This window comes from Gobio gobio (assembly GCF_949357685.1).
Source record: "Gobio gobio genome assembly, chromosome: 2".
Taxonomy (NCBI): domain Eukaryota; kingdom Metazoa; phylum Chordata; class Actinopteri; order Cypriniformes; family Gobionidae; genus Gobio; species Gobio gobio.
Genome location: NC_137098.1, coordinates 27,923,142 through 27,939,362, shown reverse-complemented (window position 1 = coordinate 27,939,362; position 16,221 = coordinate 27,923,142). Strand labels below are relative to the sequence as shown.

At 38.6% G+C, this 16,221-nt stretch overlaps 1 protein-coding gene across 1 annotated transcript in view; it reads right to left on the bottom strand.

The window, feature by feature from the left end:
• nwd2 (NACHT and WD repeat domain containing 2) overlaps positions 1-3,973 on the bottom strand; it is a gene marked incomplete at both ends in the record, with an annotated part of 69,199 nt that extends 65,226 nt beyond the window's left edge. Inside the window, 2 exons of the mRNA XM_079808797.1 lie at positions 2,265-2,436; positions 3,959-3,973. Coding sequence (XP_079664923.1) covers positions 2,265-2,436; positions 3,959-3,973 — 187 coding nt within the window. The remainder of the gene's footprint in view (positions 1-2,264; positions 2,437-3,958) is intronic.
• Positions 3,974-16,221: the final 12,248 nt, after the last annotated feature.

The following is a 16,221-nucleotide window of genomic DNA, read 5'->3' as shown; positions in this document are numbered from 1 at the left end:
AAGGGGGAAGAGCATTGCACCAAAGCCCAGCAGGCTTGTTCATTCGCTGAAATTGTCATTAAATCTCTACCTTGACATCACCTCTGAGTTGTGCATCTAACAGGTTCCGTATATCAGATTCGACATTCCACCTCACGCTCTCTCATCTTCAAGCAGTTGACTTTCCAGGGCTGACTGCTTTTGACCAGAACAAAATCTCTCTAGTTTCCTTCTATTTCCGTTGAAAAGTGGCTTCAAACTCACTCTATTTACAATATTCCAGTATAAGACCAGGTTGCACTGCATGAATTAATTGAAAGTTGAATGTGACCACACAAAATGGTGTTTGAATGTAGAAACAATTTAATATACATTAAAGCTATTTAACTTAAAGCTGAACTTAGCTTCACCAAATGAAAAATAAAATTGCAAAAAAACAACAACTATTTCAAGCAGGTTTTTCCGAAAACTGCATCTGTCTACTACTGGTCAAACAAACAGATAGTCCTGCCCCAAATTCACACAATGGTTGAGCCAATGTTGCTGTATCGGCTGGTCAGGATACTCAAACAAACTGAACAGTGTTTTGACAGCACTACAGAGCCACAGTGAACACTTTTCAGGAAAATCAATCTACTGAATGAATGGCTTATTTATTGTCTCTTCATATTAAACTATTTAACACAACACATTTCCCCTTATAATTTAAAATAATTGCTATAATATGTTTTAAAAAACAATAATAAAGGAATTTGGTCACACTTTATATTAGGTGGCCTTAACTACTACCATTAAATACCTACAAAATGGATTTACTGTAACTATGTTATTCTGGAAAATTCTCACATTTACTGGTAATGAGTTTGAGGTTAGGGTTAAAGACGTAAACATGTATGTACATAAGGATATTGTACCAAATAGTAAATACATAGTAGTTAAGGTCACCTAATATAAAGACTAATAATTATATAATATTTTTATAATATTATACTGGATACTATTTTTTAAAAGTAAATCATTTTATTATTATTTAGGAATAATGCATGTAACCACATCCATGAGCACCAGGATCGAGTGCAGCTACAGGTGGAATATGTTAGCTGCAATTTAGAGGAGTCTTTATGGTGAATCCTTCAGCTTGAAAGGTCATCATTTTATTTAAGACATCCTTGCGCCGATCTAATTTATTCACTGGTATCTTCCCTCCTTTCACTTCATTCTCACCTCTCTGCTCCTCATTTCTCCATTTCTGTTTCTCCCTCCTAACCCATTTTATACTTTCCCTTGGCTTGTTTACGCCTAGATTAGAAGTACTATTTTAAGGTCTCCCTGCAGCCCATATTTAAATCTATGACTGCATATGTGCCGCCTAGTTCCCCTAGCACTCATTATATCTGAGGTCAGTTCTAAGCAGCCCTGGGTTTAAACCTTAAGATGTAAAAATGAGTCAATCAATGGTGGAAATGATGACCTATCAACGATTTCCCAGGATAGGAGCAAGAAATTCCCACGCCGTTAACCACTTTCACACAGCCATGAGCTAACTGAATACTGAGAACTCCCCTATTTTAATACTAGAGGCTGTATGACTGTAAAGCAGCACAATATTTTGTGTCACGGTTGCTTGGCCTGGGTTTTTGTGGAATGTTGAAACCCATGTTCAGTGCTGAGACAGACGGCTCCACTAACTGCTGTCACTGCTGCTCTTGTCAAAGCACATGGGACAGCGGTCCTGCAGACATTAGCAATGGCCATATCTCTAAGGATGGCAGCATGTGTTATGAAACGGCATGATTTGGAACTGCCATTACAATCTGAATTCATTACTGTAAAATCTGGTTCATTTACACATTGGATGATAAAGCACGTCTTGCACATCGCTCACACATTAACAGGTGTCAATCTGGTTGACAAAACAGTGTGCACTGCAGTCAGTATGGTCCCTGGTACCAGGTGATTCTCAAGTTCTCATACACACATATTTATGCACTTATCGTGAATAGTCTAAACTATTTAAAAATGAAATACATTTGATCTTAGGAATCCCAAAATGGTGCCTCATCACATTGAGATAACCTTCTGGAGAACCTCTAGCCCTTTTAAAGGTAAGTTCTCTGAAGAACTTACAAAATTGAGAACCCCATAAACGGTTCCTCCAGTGACCTCATTTGTAGGAAAGGATATTTGGTGCACCTTCAGAAGCCTTCAAATGCCTTCTTCGAGTGTGGCACTCTGACGAACCCAAAGTATTTTTTTACATTACAGTGTGGGAAAAAGCTACTCACCATCAGGGTTGGAACAGATGAAGACCCGGACGCTCCTGCCCGTAGGGACATGGAACGGTGGGAGCGCAAGGACGTTCCCACTAATGGCTGCTCTGCGCAGAGCAGATTCACGGGGACAGGGCTGCCTGCTGCCCACTCCGGACGGCCACATGGGTGGCGACTTCCAGCGAGGCTGCTGACAGAATTCAACAAATTTAGAAATCCAGGACAATTCATGGATGGGTTTGAAATACTCAAGAGATTGAATGGATGGATGCTTGCGTATGTACACACAATTTGGTGGAATCTCTTTAAGACTGAAGATGTCATAATTTCACAAGCAAAAAATGTCTACTATTGTCAATAGTGTAATGTTGTATAAACCACAGTGACCGCACTACTGAATTTACAGCGCAAAACATACAGTACAGCGACCAGTGTAGTCCGATTTCTGCAAAAATGACTGTTCTTTTCTATTCTCGTAACCATAGTGACAGTGGCTGAATTTGGAACAGCGTGCTAGACTTGACAGATGAACTCCCATCTTGACTGGAATTATTAAATGTTGAGTAAGATTTTCAAGATGTTTTAATCTTTAACTTTAAACAATCCATGTTGTGCAAGATTTTCAAGCATACTTTTACATTTTTCAAGCATACGATTTACTACCTTATCTGTAGCTATGTGAACTTGAACAAAACACAGCGGTAACTGTAGTGCGATACTGCGATTCCCGAACAAAAAAGCCGGTGTTACACCGATTTCTGTGAGCGTAGTAGGCGCGTAGTGACGGCAAGGGTAAGGTAAATTGCGTTCCAATCTTTTGCGCATGACCGCAACATTTTTAGAACGCTGTCAAATTCAAATAAATTCCCCCAAATGTTTTACTTAAGGCCCGTGAGACATACCGAGTGGTTCATAAGGCGATGTATCAAAAAAAAAAAACACATTATGAGTTTTGTCAGTAGAGGATATGAATAAATGAATGAATGCATGAATGAATGAATGAAATGGTACCATATTTGTATTTTACTTGTACTGTAGTTACTAGTTAGGGCAAATTATTTGATTAAAGTAGGCTAATTAAAAGTCTGTGTAAACGTTCTTTGGCAATATTTAGTCTATTACCTTTGATTTATTGAAGAAATGCAACACACTGATGAGGGCAGTGAATGCAATTCAATTATTGCATTTCTTTCCACACCCAAATCGGATTTTTCTTTATTAGCCTGAGTTGCTACTGAAACCGCCAAGGAAACTGAATCGTTAAAAGGAATCAGAATCGCAACCAGAATCGATTCTCATGTCTAGTTGTAAATGGCTTATTGCTTGAGCAATGCCTTTGTAAGAAGGCACACTAGAGCATGTCTACTTTCTCACTTTATACCGGTTTTCAGAGTTAATAATGGTGCAACCAGAAAACGCGCAAACGCTACCGGTCACGAACTGCCTCTCCGCACAAATGGAACGAACAATCGATAATTTTCTGTCTCAGCAAACAACGATCTTAATCCTTGTTTTTTAAGAGTTGAAGATCGCTTTGTCTCAGTCGCGTTTCATGCCTTAACCTTACACCTGAAACACATCCGAAGACGATAAAGTTGCGCGTCGATCGTACAGTAAAGCCGATTCCAAACAAAATAAACTCAGCCGCGCTTCAACACACACCGAATGCAGACAGCATGCTTGCACAGTAACACACTTGAAGTGCTTACGTTCATCCTCTTCATCCTGGAGCTTTATCAACAATATCCGAGCAAGTATCCACGGAAATCAGCGGAGACGGCGATACAAACGCCCATTAAATATTTTTGACCGACAATCAGTCCCGGGGGACCAGGAGAGTGACGGTCGCTGGCCAAACCCCGGCGGTCCGCATCCTCCTCGTGCCGTGTCTTATAAAGCTCCGCACACAGCGTTTTCTGTCCGCAGTGCTTGAGGAAAACACAAGTGAGGTGACAGAGATGAGAGTGGAGGGATATTCCTCTCATCGCCAGCTGTCTCTTAATGCGCAGCGGCGAGCAGGAGTACGAGAGGAGGAGGAGGAGGAGCGCTCTGAATTCATTATCAATAAATGCTTCTCTTTCGCAGCGCGCTGGAAGTTTAAGTGAATTGAATTAAACGTAATTGATTGGACTGCATTGCTGCTCGCGCTCGGGGAAATGCTCAAACCTCGCCTATTTTCTTCGCGAAGATGGACCAGAAAGAATTCTGTTGTTGTGGCTATTTTTCAGATACAAAGCGCGCAGAAAATATCAAATACTAAACGATTTTTGTACAACAGTGTTCTCGTAGATTATTGACTGAAAAAATTGCTTAAACCAGACTACAGCAACCTTGTTTGCTCGCCTGCCGTCCTTGTCAGGCTGGTCTGCTGGCTGGTTTTAGAGGGTTTCTGATCACAGGTCAGACTGGAAGACCAGCTTAAACCAGCTAAGACAAGCAGTTTAGGCAGTTAATATATATAGTTAACCTGGACAAGACTGCAAGCAGATGTTATCATCTTTGAGACAAAAAGCTTTTAAAATTGCATGAATATCTTGCTTGGTGACAGTCAAAGTATTCAAAGCTTATTCACTTGTGCCCATAGGACACTACAACGCATCTACACGTCAAGTGCTACAAAAATATTTCTATCTATCTATCTATCTATCTATCTATCTATCTATCTATCTATCTATCTATCTATCTATCTATCTATCTATCTATCTATCTATCTATCTATCTATCTATCTATCTCTATCTATCTATCTATCTATCTATCTATCTATCTATCTATCTAATGCAAAATCTGTAAAAAGGCATGTCATATGGCTTCAAACCTAAAAAAGAACAAGCGTGTTTCATCACACACATGATTATTTAATCAAACATGAGTTTAGTTATTAGATATTGTTAGCTAAAACAAGTAACTTACTTCTGTCAACGATTGCGGTGCTGTTTCCCCTCTGGGTCCTGTTGGCACGGTGCTCTAATATAAAGGGACAGACCCCCTGCATGAGGCACACATGAACACTGCAAAAAGAGAGGTGCTGAATCTGGCAACCAGCAGTGGCTTAACCTTTCTTCCCTTCCCTCTTCCGGTAAAGCTGTAATCCCTCCAAGGCGGAAGGAACTGCCCTCTTCTGATTCCAGATCAGTTTTGCAGCCCCTTCTCGTTGTGTAATAGGCCATTTTTCGGTGGTTAGTGCTGATCACATAGCAGTGCGAAAGATCCTAATCTTTCATATATCGAGCAGTGTGAAGCTAATGTGGTAGGGATTTGTTTAAACAGTCCCAGCATGCCATGGGCAATTAGGGAAAGTGAAAAGTGTTGACACGCACAACATTTTTATATGGATCTTACTTGAACGATTGCAAAAAATGCTGAAAACACTGCTTTGAGGTTTTGTAGTAACAGCACAAGTTGAGCAAAAGCGCACACAAACAGCCTTCATTCTGACCATATAATCTACATCTGCAATAATGTGGATGTATCATTATGCATCATTACAGAAGCAGCCATGCAAAAAGAACAGCTCTATAGGGACAATGTGGTCCTTTTGAATTATGGTTATCTAATCAGACTCAATGCTTTTTTGAGAATTCCACACCAATGCATTACAGCTTTTGAGAGTGTGAGAGCATCCTTGAAAATATGCGCTACCGGAGTATATTTGTTTGTTTGCAGAAATGCATATTTCTTGCAAATGAGATATAATTTGTATATAAAATGAGCTCTACAGAGCAAGAGACAAGCAAGAGATAGCATAAGTAGGCTTATGTCTGTGCCTATATGTGCGCGCGCACACACGCATGTTTGTGCATTCATCCTCGTATAGTGACATTGTCACCAGAGACACCCACTAGCCAATGAGACCCATAAATCAAAGCCCAACTTCCTTTCTCTTCTCCATGCCTGTCTTTTGTCTGCTCAAAAACACCCTATATACAGCTGCTATACCACCAGGACATCCTCGCCTCAAGATAACCCCTCCACAGATCGATACCCTCAATCCCTGGACAAATGCATGCACAGCTTCTATAGCAGGCCAGACAGAGGCTTTGTCTCCCTCTCTGAATGCATCGAGTGTGCGAACAGTTTGCCCCAGTCTGAGATTGTAAGAGAGTCAAGGTGAAAGTATGTGACCAAAGAGAAGTTGTCCGAGGCTTTGTGCTGAAAAGACTTTCATTGATGGATGACCAATTGACAATTTAGCGATTTAGATAGCATAGATTTTGGCATGAAATACATTTGCCGGCTGAGTTGAAAAAGCACATTTGTGTGGACAAAAGTATTCAGACTGATGTAATTTCTGGTCATGTTGTGAAGTATTGGGGACGTTTTATAAGGCAGTTTTCTTGTTATGCTGGAATATTGAGACACTTTGTCTTCTGTTATATACAGGCATTTGTGTGATTTTGTTTGTCGTGGACTTCGGAAAAAATGCTTTTTGGTTTGGTCTTGTTCTTTGAGGAAGAAACATGGAGAGCTTCAAGTGGAACTATTTTTAACATACAAGTATGCAGAATTAATGGCGTTGTCTGCAATCTGTGCTATTCAGCAGAGTGGAGAGTCTGTGGATAATTCAGAACCACGGACAGCACCCTGAAGCTAGAGCAGAAGCTTATAAACTTCTGGTCTCCAAGCAGAAACCAGAATAACGGGTGAAACTAAAGTTGTTAGAACAAAAACTTAGCCTGAGACTAATACAAAACAAATCACTCCAATCAAAAAGCTGTCTACAACTGGAAATGTGTGGTGCATGTTCAATGGACAGACATCTTGTTTCTTCACATCACAGACTAGAGCCACTTCATTTCATTTACTTTATTTCTGTCCAATTCTGGTCATTTTTTTGTTGAGATATAACTTTAAATTTTATATTCTATATTTTGTCAAAATAAATATATTTTTTAAAGACTTCAAATTAATTTATTCATCACATTATAATGTACAATATAAAAAAATGTATACTCATGTTGACATTTGCTAAAAATTACATTGAACTATTAGTGTTTTTAAGAATTAACTTGAAGTGAGCATTAAATTATGTAAAAGTAGGGGATATGAGCATGCATACACAATTAAATAACCAATAATCGCTGATACAGATGAATTAAGAACTCTCTAATATCAACCGATAATGATATGGTAAAAAAAATGCATTCTATTCTTTTTACCGCTTTGTGTGTATGAAGGGAAAACATTATACCATATAAGACCTAATATTGTTTTCTCACTAGCAAAAGCAAGAATTCATACACTTACACACTGGCAACCCAAACAGACTCCTCCAGTGCAGCTGTCATAAGGTATTGTTTTTTTAAAATAAAGTTATATTCCACTTAAAATATTGTTTAGACTCAATGACCAATTGTTGTGTAGTTAAATAACTCTATTTTGCAAGTTAAAACAGGACAAACTAATCGAAATATTTGTCCACTAGGTTGCGCTGAAGCTTAACATTCATCATAGGAGATGCTTCCTCAGGTTCGATATTGAAACAATCGATGTCGATAGCACTTTAGTTGGCAAACGTCTTTTGCACTAAACTGTTATATTTGCGCCCTTTTCTAATTCCTGGATCAATTTCCAGCGCTAGAACGCATTTTATCACTTGCCATGTGGATTTATGTAATTGGCAGACGCTGCAAATTCAAACAAGAGAACCAATCAAAAGCATCCGTATTGCATCACTTTACTAAATGGCCTTAAATGACATCAAAAACAGGCAAAGCAACACATTAATATTATTAAACATATCCTAGTATTATTAAACATATCCTAGCTCATGCTAAACATGGCCAAAATGTTAAAAATAAAAACCTAGTTAATTGTATGACGGGAATATTTCTGTGCCAAATACACTCCTTCAGGATTCTAAAAAGTTTCTGAATGTTTTTTCGAGTATGGCCCTGTATGACGTCATAAAGGGCATACTTGCTTGTATGGGCACTTCTCCCGGATGAGCGGTGCACACATTAACCAGAGCGAGAACAAGAGTGCGCCCAATCAACAAGCTTCATTCAGGTTACAGAAGCCGTCGGCAGCTCTGTCATTTTGTTTTTAGACCACAAAATCAACAATGTCTGTTTTTGGTTGTGAGGGAATGATAACCTTGTTCAGCTTCCCCAATAACCAATGTTAAGGAAACAGTGGATGCGGTTTGTTTATCCGTTTATCAGGCGGTGAGTGAAACTGCATCATATGGCTGTGTTCTGTTGGCAATTGGCGCGTAAGTGCATATAATGTAAACAACACTAATGTATAGTGAATCAAAAGTTATCCAGGGATAATGCGATGATGTATTGTGTGTGTGCTTGTGACTCTTGAAGCTCCACCCACTGCATGCCTGCACGAGCTAGGCTGTTTTCGGAAAGAATCGGTACAGTGTATCTGCCTTTTATAAATATAATTATTAATAATTATATGATAAATATGATAAAACTAAAGACTCTTCAGAGATATGAAGGGTGAAATACTACTCTAGAGGTATTCAAGATTAACAGAAACTGTAACTAACATTTTCATGTGTTAAACTGTATTTTACATTTTAATTCAATTTTAAATTCAATTGAATTACACATTTTACATTTATTGTGTAATTAAATTACATAACTCCGTTATATGTAACTAGTTACTCCCCATTTTCGATTGTTAAAAAACGATTTATTGTTAATTGGTTAAGGTTTTGTTAGTTAATGCTAATAATATTGCAGAATTTCAAATTGAGACGCATGTGTTTGTTATCTGTGCATTTGTTATTCCGTGTAGAAAAATACAGTAAAGAATTAAAAAAAAGCTGCTTATAATGGCAAAAACACGATCAATCAAATGTCTTGAATGTTAAAATATGTTCTCCAAACTTGTAAGACCGATATGCATCATGTTTATTTGTAGGCAGGTTATGCAGTAGGCTAACATACTCATTGTTTGGCTCTGGAACAAAGTCAGTGGAAATGCTGCCCGGTTCTGAGAAAGGTTTGTAGATTCCCTAGCCAAGCACTGACTCTGGCAGGAGAACCAATACCATTTTGATAGAAAAAGGGTAATTTTCTGCCTCTGCAAAACAAGACAATAGTCATGCCAAGCCAAAAGAAAAAACACAGACTTGTGTAACGTTGGAACCAAACCTTCCCTGAAACACTGTTCATACCATTTTGTTAATTCATTGACTGCAAACATGCTCATCCATTCTCCATTGAAATGGAGAAACAATTGGTTCTGGTCACACTAAATACGGATTACAAATCTCAAACGTACTGAAACATAGAGCACATTGCCAACATGTGAGAGCCGGATAGCCCATCCATACAATGAGATGGTTTTGCGAGCCAGAATTTCCCAACACTTCTGCTAAGCATGCCTGCTAATCCTGTCAATGACTCTGCAATTGTGAATGTTTTTGTTGAGCATTCCATGTGCCTCACATGCCGATAAAAGCCTGAATGATGAATGAGATCCCCTTTACACGCCAGGAGGAAGTGCCGACTTAATCTAGCTATTAGCACTGACGGGACAAAGGGTGTGTAAGAGTCCTAGGCTCAAAAGAGTGGGATTAAGAGACGTCAATCAAGGCTTTAGCATCACCTGCAGCAATTGAGTTATAATGATAAAATTGAGATATTCCAACAGGTTGACTGGACAGATGTTGTTTACATGCTTTACTCTTATTTTCCCTTCTGAGAAAAGCCATCTGATATGTAAACAGATATTATAATAGCAGAGAAGACTCACCCTGATGTGTTGTCATGGCAATAATTGTAACGGCGAGGTATATATAGTGCAGCAGGAAAGATTTCAGCACCAGACAATTGAGTGGGGTGAGAGAGGGAGCACGTGTGTGTGCATTCAGTGACATTTTATATTGTAATTGATTTGAATTGTGACTCTGGATTGTGATGTTATTAAACTCAGAACACACAGGCCTTTGAGGTTTCACTTGTGCCAGCCAGGTCATTACAAATGACAGTCCCACATATAAACATACAAACATTCGGTAACACATTCTACCAACTTTGCAACTACAACTACTAAAGTTTTAGCTCAAAATACCCCACAGATTTTTTTTAAAGCATGCTAAAATTGTCACTTTTTGAGGGTGAGCAAAAACGTGCCATTTTTGTGTCCCTTTAAATGCAAATGAGCTGCCGTTTCATGAAGATCTTCAAGAGCTGGCGTTAGCAGCTCCGATTACCTTGCGCAGACACACTGAAAATGTCAGAAACTGTTCAGCCTTTTATGTTCAAACAGGAGTCAGACAATGATGGAGAGACTCAAGAAGAAGTGACAACGTAGAATGCAACAGGATGTTTCTAAATGGTTAGTTGATGAATTTATGTAGTTGATGTGGAGTTAACTATTTTCAAGTCATTGATTAGCATATTCTGTCATGATAATCTATAAATCGCTTGCATGGGAACTGTTGTAAGATGCCTAGAGAGCCAGAAAATAAATGCTGCAGGAAGGTAGAACAGGTATAGTTTAGTTTAATTACGGTTATAACTTATTTTGCCATCTTTTTTTTTTTTGACATGGTATTGCATTTGTGTTTCGTACTGTATTGCAATAAATGTGACAAGACGGATGCGACAGCTTGAGCAGACTCACAAATGTGCTCTACTACAACAACTCTTCCTCTTCTCAATATGGCCTCACCCCTTTGTTGCGTGTTCCCGGTGGCAGTGTTTATGTACATTTTAGGGTTAGTTATGTCACTAACCTGTGAATAAGCTTGTTGTAGTCCCTACCAGCCCTAAGCTTGTTGTAGTCCTTAAAAAGTGATTTCTTTCAAAGAAAATATCTCCCTTTGCTTTGACCTTTGAGCGTCGTAATTGTGCAGATGTTGTTTATGCTCAAACATAAACATTACACACTAACTAAAGTAAAAAAAGTAAAATCATAATCAACCACCCCTTTAATATTTTCCCATTTTTCTTTTTTTAGACAAGCCATGATCAAAATTAATGCTAGAGATTGTTTTTGCTTGCTAGCCACCATTTTTATCCTGCATGTAAATGCAGCTCACAGTCACAGAATATGTCACAGATTGATGATGTAAAACTCAAGACGAGTGTTCTCGAATGTGTTTGTTTTTGAACGTCTTGACTGCCGTACAGTCTGACATGAATGACAACTGAGATCCTACAGTGTGACATGGCTTCAGGCAGGGATCATGTTCGTACTGTCTGACAAGCAACAGTCGTAAAGGACTATTATAAATCATACAGTGTGCACCTGGCTTAATTCTCATTAGAGTATTAGTAGACTGTCTGCTGATATCTGATAACACTTTATTTTGATGTTCTCCCAAAAGGCTTTCTACCGACTATAAGTAGCCCAACTTTGCACTCTATACACTCTAACCATTAAAATAAGTACATGTAACTGTCATATTATGATGCTGGAACAACAGCAGTCTTTATCTGTTCAATTAAAAAAGAAAAGAAGTTGTTCAAAACAAGACATTTCCCTGCTACCTTGGTATAAAACAATTTCCACTTCACCTCTTACAGACGTTAAACCTTCTTTGTCACAGCTCGCTTTGATTTTAAGTGGGATCCTTTTGAAATATCTATTTAAACGAATTACAGGAAGACAGAGGTTTTTAAGTCACCTCAGATAATTTCACTGAAATTGTGCATGCTCAGAAAAATTCAACAAATGATAAAACAAATCCTGTCTTGTTTAAAAAAAATCACATATGCAAATTCATTTTTCATTTTAACTCAAGCTTTTTTATATCGCTTAATGAGCTACTAAAAATGTTACAGTCCTCGTTGAAGCACAATTTCCCAAGAGAGAACCAGAGATATTGAATGATGGGGATTTCTTTTAGGTTTGTGTGTGTGCGTCCAGGTAAACCCTACGCTATGAGGACACAATTTCCCCTCAAAGATGGCAATAGGTGAAATCCTTGTCCTTGTGGGGACATTTTTTTGGTCCCATGAGGAAAACTTATAAATCAGACTAAATTGTTTTCTGTGATGAGTAGGTTTAGGGGTTGGGTTAGTGTAGGGGGATAAAATATACAGTTTGTACAGTAAAAAAATCATTATGTCTATGGAAAGTCCCCATAAAACATGAAAAGATAATATATGTGTGTGTGTGTTGGGGGGGGGGGGGGGGGGGGGTTGGGGGGGGGGGATTGCACGCGTGTGTGTGCGTGTGTGTATAACATTCATGTAAACATATAAAAGGTGCATGTGTTTGGGTGACAAAGACAGCTCTGTGAGGGCACTATTTAAGTTTTTGTATGGAATATATTTTGGGCATGAGGCAAATGTAATATATATTTCCTGGAGTTCAGCTATTTACCATACTTTCTCTGTTCATGTTTTCCCTCTATCATTCTCTTTCTCTCTCTCTCTCTCTCTCTCTCTCTCTCTCTCTCTCTCTCTCTCTCTCTCTCTCTCTCTCTCTCTCACACACACACACACACACACACACACACACACACACACACACACACACACACACACACACACACACACACACACACACACACACACACACACACACACACACACACACACACACACACACACACACACACACACACACACACACACACACACACACACACACACACACACACACACACACAAACACACATTATACTCAATTGGCAAGTGAGTAAAATATGACTATGGGGCAGAAGAAGTGGGTTGTTTTGGCTTACCGTTGTGACATTTAAATTGGACGCCCTCAGCTCAGTCTATGGAAGTCATTACTGACTCACTACCACAGGCTGTAAAGAGTGAACTAGAGAAAACACTGAGATTTCACAGTTCAAACTAAGTTTCATCTAGGGTTAGAGGCAGATTACCTGGCCAATGAAAATAATTTAGCTAGTTTGTGAGTCACTGCTGTCTTCATTCCAAACTGCATTCAATTTAGGCTTTAAAGGCTTAACAGGGTTTAGTTCTTGTTTTAAGAATTTTCGCTTGAGTCTGAATTTAAGTCTCTATGATAAAGGAATAGTTTTATCCAAAAATGAAAATTCAATCAGCATTTACTGATGCTCACGTCATTTTAAACCAGTATGGCTTTCTTTCTTCTGCAGAACACAAAAGATATTTTGAATCAAACATTGGTTGACTTCCATTGAATGGAAAAGTCATTTTTGTGTGATACCTTTAAACTATACATTTAAACTATTAAGTTATATATCAAATAAAAACATGCATAAATATTAGTGCTGTCAATCGATTAAAAAAATCGATTTTCTGTAATTATTTAAAAAATATTAAAATCTATTTTTGTAAATAAATGTTGCATATGTTTCATTTTTTAAAACAATGTTTTGACGTTGTAATGTTTAATCAGAATGTCATTACTTGGCCTTCCGTTGAAAGCGGCAGACTTGTCTCTGGTGACATATGCTGGACTTCAACTCCACCCATTAATCTCCCTTCACTTTTTTTTAGGATTTTCGGTTGAATGTTTAAGTGAAATGCTTGACAATTATCTGTTGGTGTGAAAAGAAATTGCAGAGAGAAGCAAATTACATTAGTGATTTAGCTTATAGCAGCGGGCCTGAGAAATGTGCTATTTTTGTAATTCTTTCTCAGAGCAGGTTAATGAATACTGGGCTCATGGGAGAATCTATCTTGCTCTCTCTGTTTCTTTCTCTCTTTTCTCACTTGTGGTTTGAAGTAAACCAATTCTGTAAAAACAGTATCTGTATCCAAGGTCTTGACTCTATGTTGTCATTAAAAATCCCATGGCACTTCTCGTGAAAGAGTAGGGGTGTAACCCCTTGACCAAATTCCCTCCATTGGCCCTTATGAATCATGGCTTCCAAATAATCCCCATCCACTCAATCCCCAAACACTCTCTCCTCTCCACCTATACCTGGTGTGTGGTGAGCACACTGGCACCATTGTACTGTGGCTTCCGTCGCATCATCCAAGTGGATGCTGCAAACTGGTGGTGGTTGAGGAGAGACCACCTGATATGATTGTAAAGCACTTTGGATGTACAGATGCAATACATAAACGCCTCATCCATCCATCCATCCATCCATCCATCCATCTATCGTGTGTAATTTTTCAGTATTAATGATAGTGTTAGTTCCCCCAGAAATTTTGCCATAATTTACTCACCATTATGTCATTCCAAACCCAAGACATGTTGTTAAAACTTACATGAAGAAGTTGATTTCTGTCCCTCCATTGAAAGTTCATTATACCAAACCAAATCCATATAAATCAAGCGGTTTAATCTCAGTCTACAGAAGAGACACAATTGCTTTATATGATGAACAGATTTAATTTAGGATTTTATTCATATATAAACATTAATCAACACACATACACAGAGCACTCAATTAGCTCAAATGTGCTTGCTTGAAGAACCAATAAGATTTGTTTTAGAATGTCAAGCAAGCACTGCTGAGCTGTCGCTGACCATATTTGATGTGCTCTACAATGTATGTGCGTTGATCAATGTTTAGATTAACTTTTTGACGAGTCAAACTTTTGGTTAAATGGAAAACTTTTTAAGTGGTGGGGGGAAAAATCTCAGTTTCATAAAAAATATTTTCATATGTGTTTCAAAGATGAACAAAATTTTCATAGGTTTGGAACAACATGAGGGTAAATAATTGATGACAGATGTTTTATTTTTCGGAAAACTATTGTCAAGCTTTGGCTGTAAACCAATTTACAGGCTTTATTATAATCCACAAATTGTCAGGGTTCTGTCACTTCGGTCTAGTTTACTCTTGGGTTGTGACAGAGCCCTGACACTCCTGTATTGTTTGTCTTGTCTTGTGTCTTGTGCTCTTCTGTCCTTGTGTTTTGTGTGCGGGGCGTGGTGTTCGGATCCCAGCACTTCGGTCTAGTTTGGGTTTCAGTTTTGTGTTGGGATTCGGACATTCATGCTCCGCGTGTTTGTTTTCTGTCACGAGCGCACGGAATGAGCATTCGCTCGTTCTCGGGCGCTCTGTCTTGTCACGTGAGCGTGTGCTCTTCTGTCTCTGTAGCACACGGTTCATGTTTTCATCGGCCGTGTGCTTTCATGTTATGTTTTGTCTTATGTTGTTTAGCACGTAGTTGGTGTTTCACTGGCTACGTGCTACGTCATGTTGTCATGTTTTGTGTGAACATGCAGCTGATGAGTTCTCATTAGCTGCATGTTCATGTCATGTTTGGTGTGAGTACGTCTTGTTAAGTGTTTCTTTGTGCCATGTGCTCGTGTCCATTGTCTAACCCCGCCCACCTTGTTTCCTGATTATTGGTTCATTTGCCCCACCTGTCTTCCCTCGTTACCCTCTTTTGTTTGTTCCCTATTTAATCTCCTTGTGTTTGCAGTCCAGTGCGGAATCGTCGTCGAGTGTACCTCATGTTTCCCTGCTCCTGTCAAGTCAAGTCAAGTCAAGTCAAGTCAAGTCAAGTCAAGTCAAGTCAAGTCAAGTCAAGTCAAGTCAAGTCAAGTCAAGTCAAGTCAAGTCAAGTCAAGTCAAGTCAAGTCAAGTCAAGTCAAGTCAAGTCAAGTCAAGTCAAGTCAAGTCAAGTCTTGTTTTGTCTTGTTTTTTGTTTTATTATTATCATTAAAAGCCCATATCCTCTGCATCATCGAGTCCTCGCTCCTTTCCCTTCACAAACCCTGACACAAATTTACTGTCTTTATTATAATCCACAAGGCAGACATTTGAAACCAACCACATAAAACAGTGACAATACAGGACAAAGAACTAAGGAGAACTCAGGACTTAAATACAAACTGGGTAATCAAGGTAGAAACAGAACAGGCATGGGGAACTAATTAACAACTACAGAAACAAACCAGTGGCAGGGAACTGAGAACAAAGGAGGCAGGAACTAGAATAAAACATAAACAGAACATACGAGTGACAACTATTCCTTTAAATTATTATTCCAGGGATAAGTAAACCATTTGTAGACTGATTTACCTTAAAGTTGTAAAGTGTAATCACTATAAAAATCTTGCTGTTGTTTATTAAGCATGCATCGTGTCATTAGTTTAATC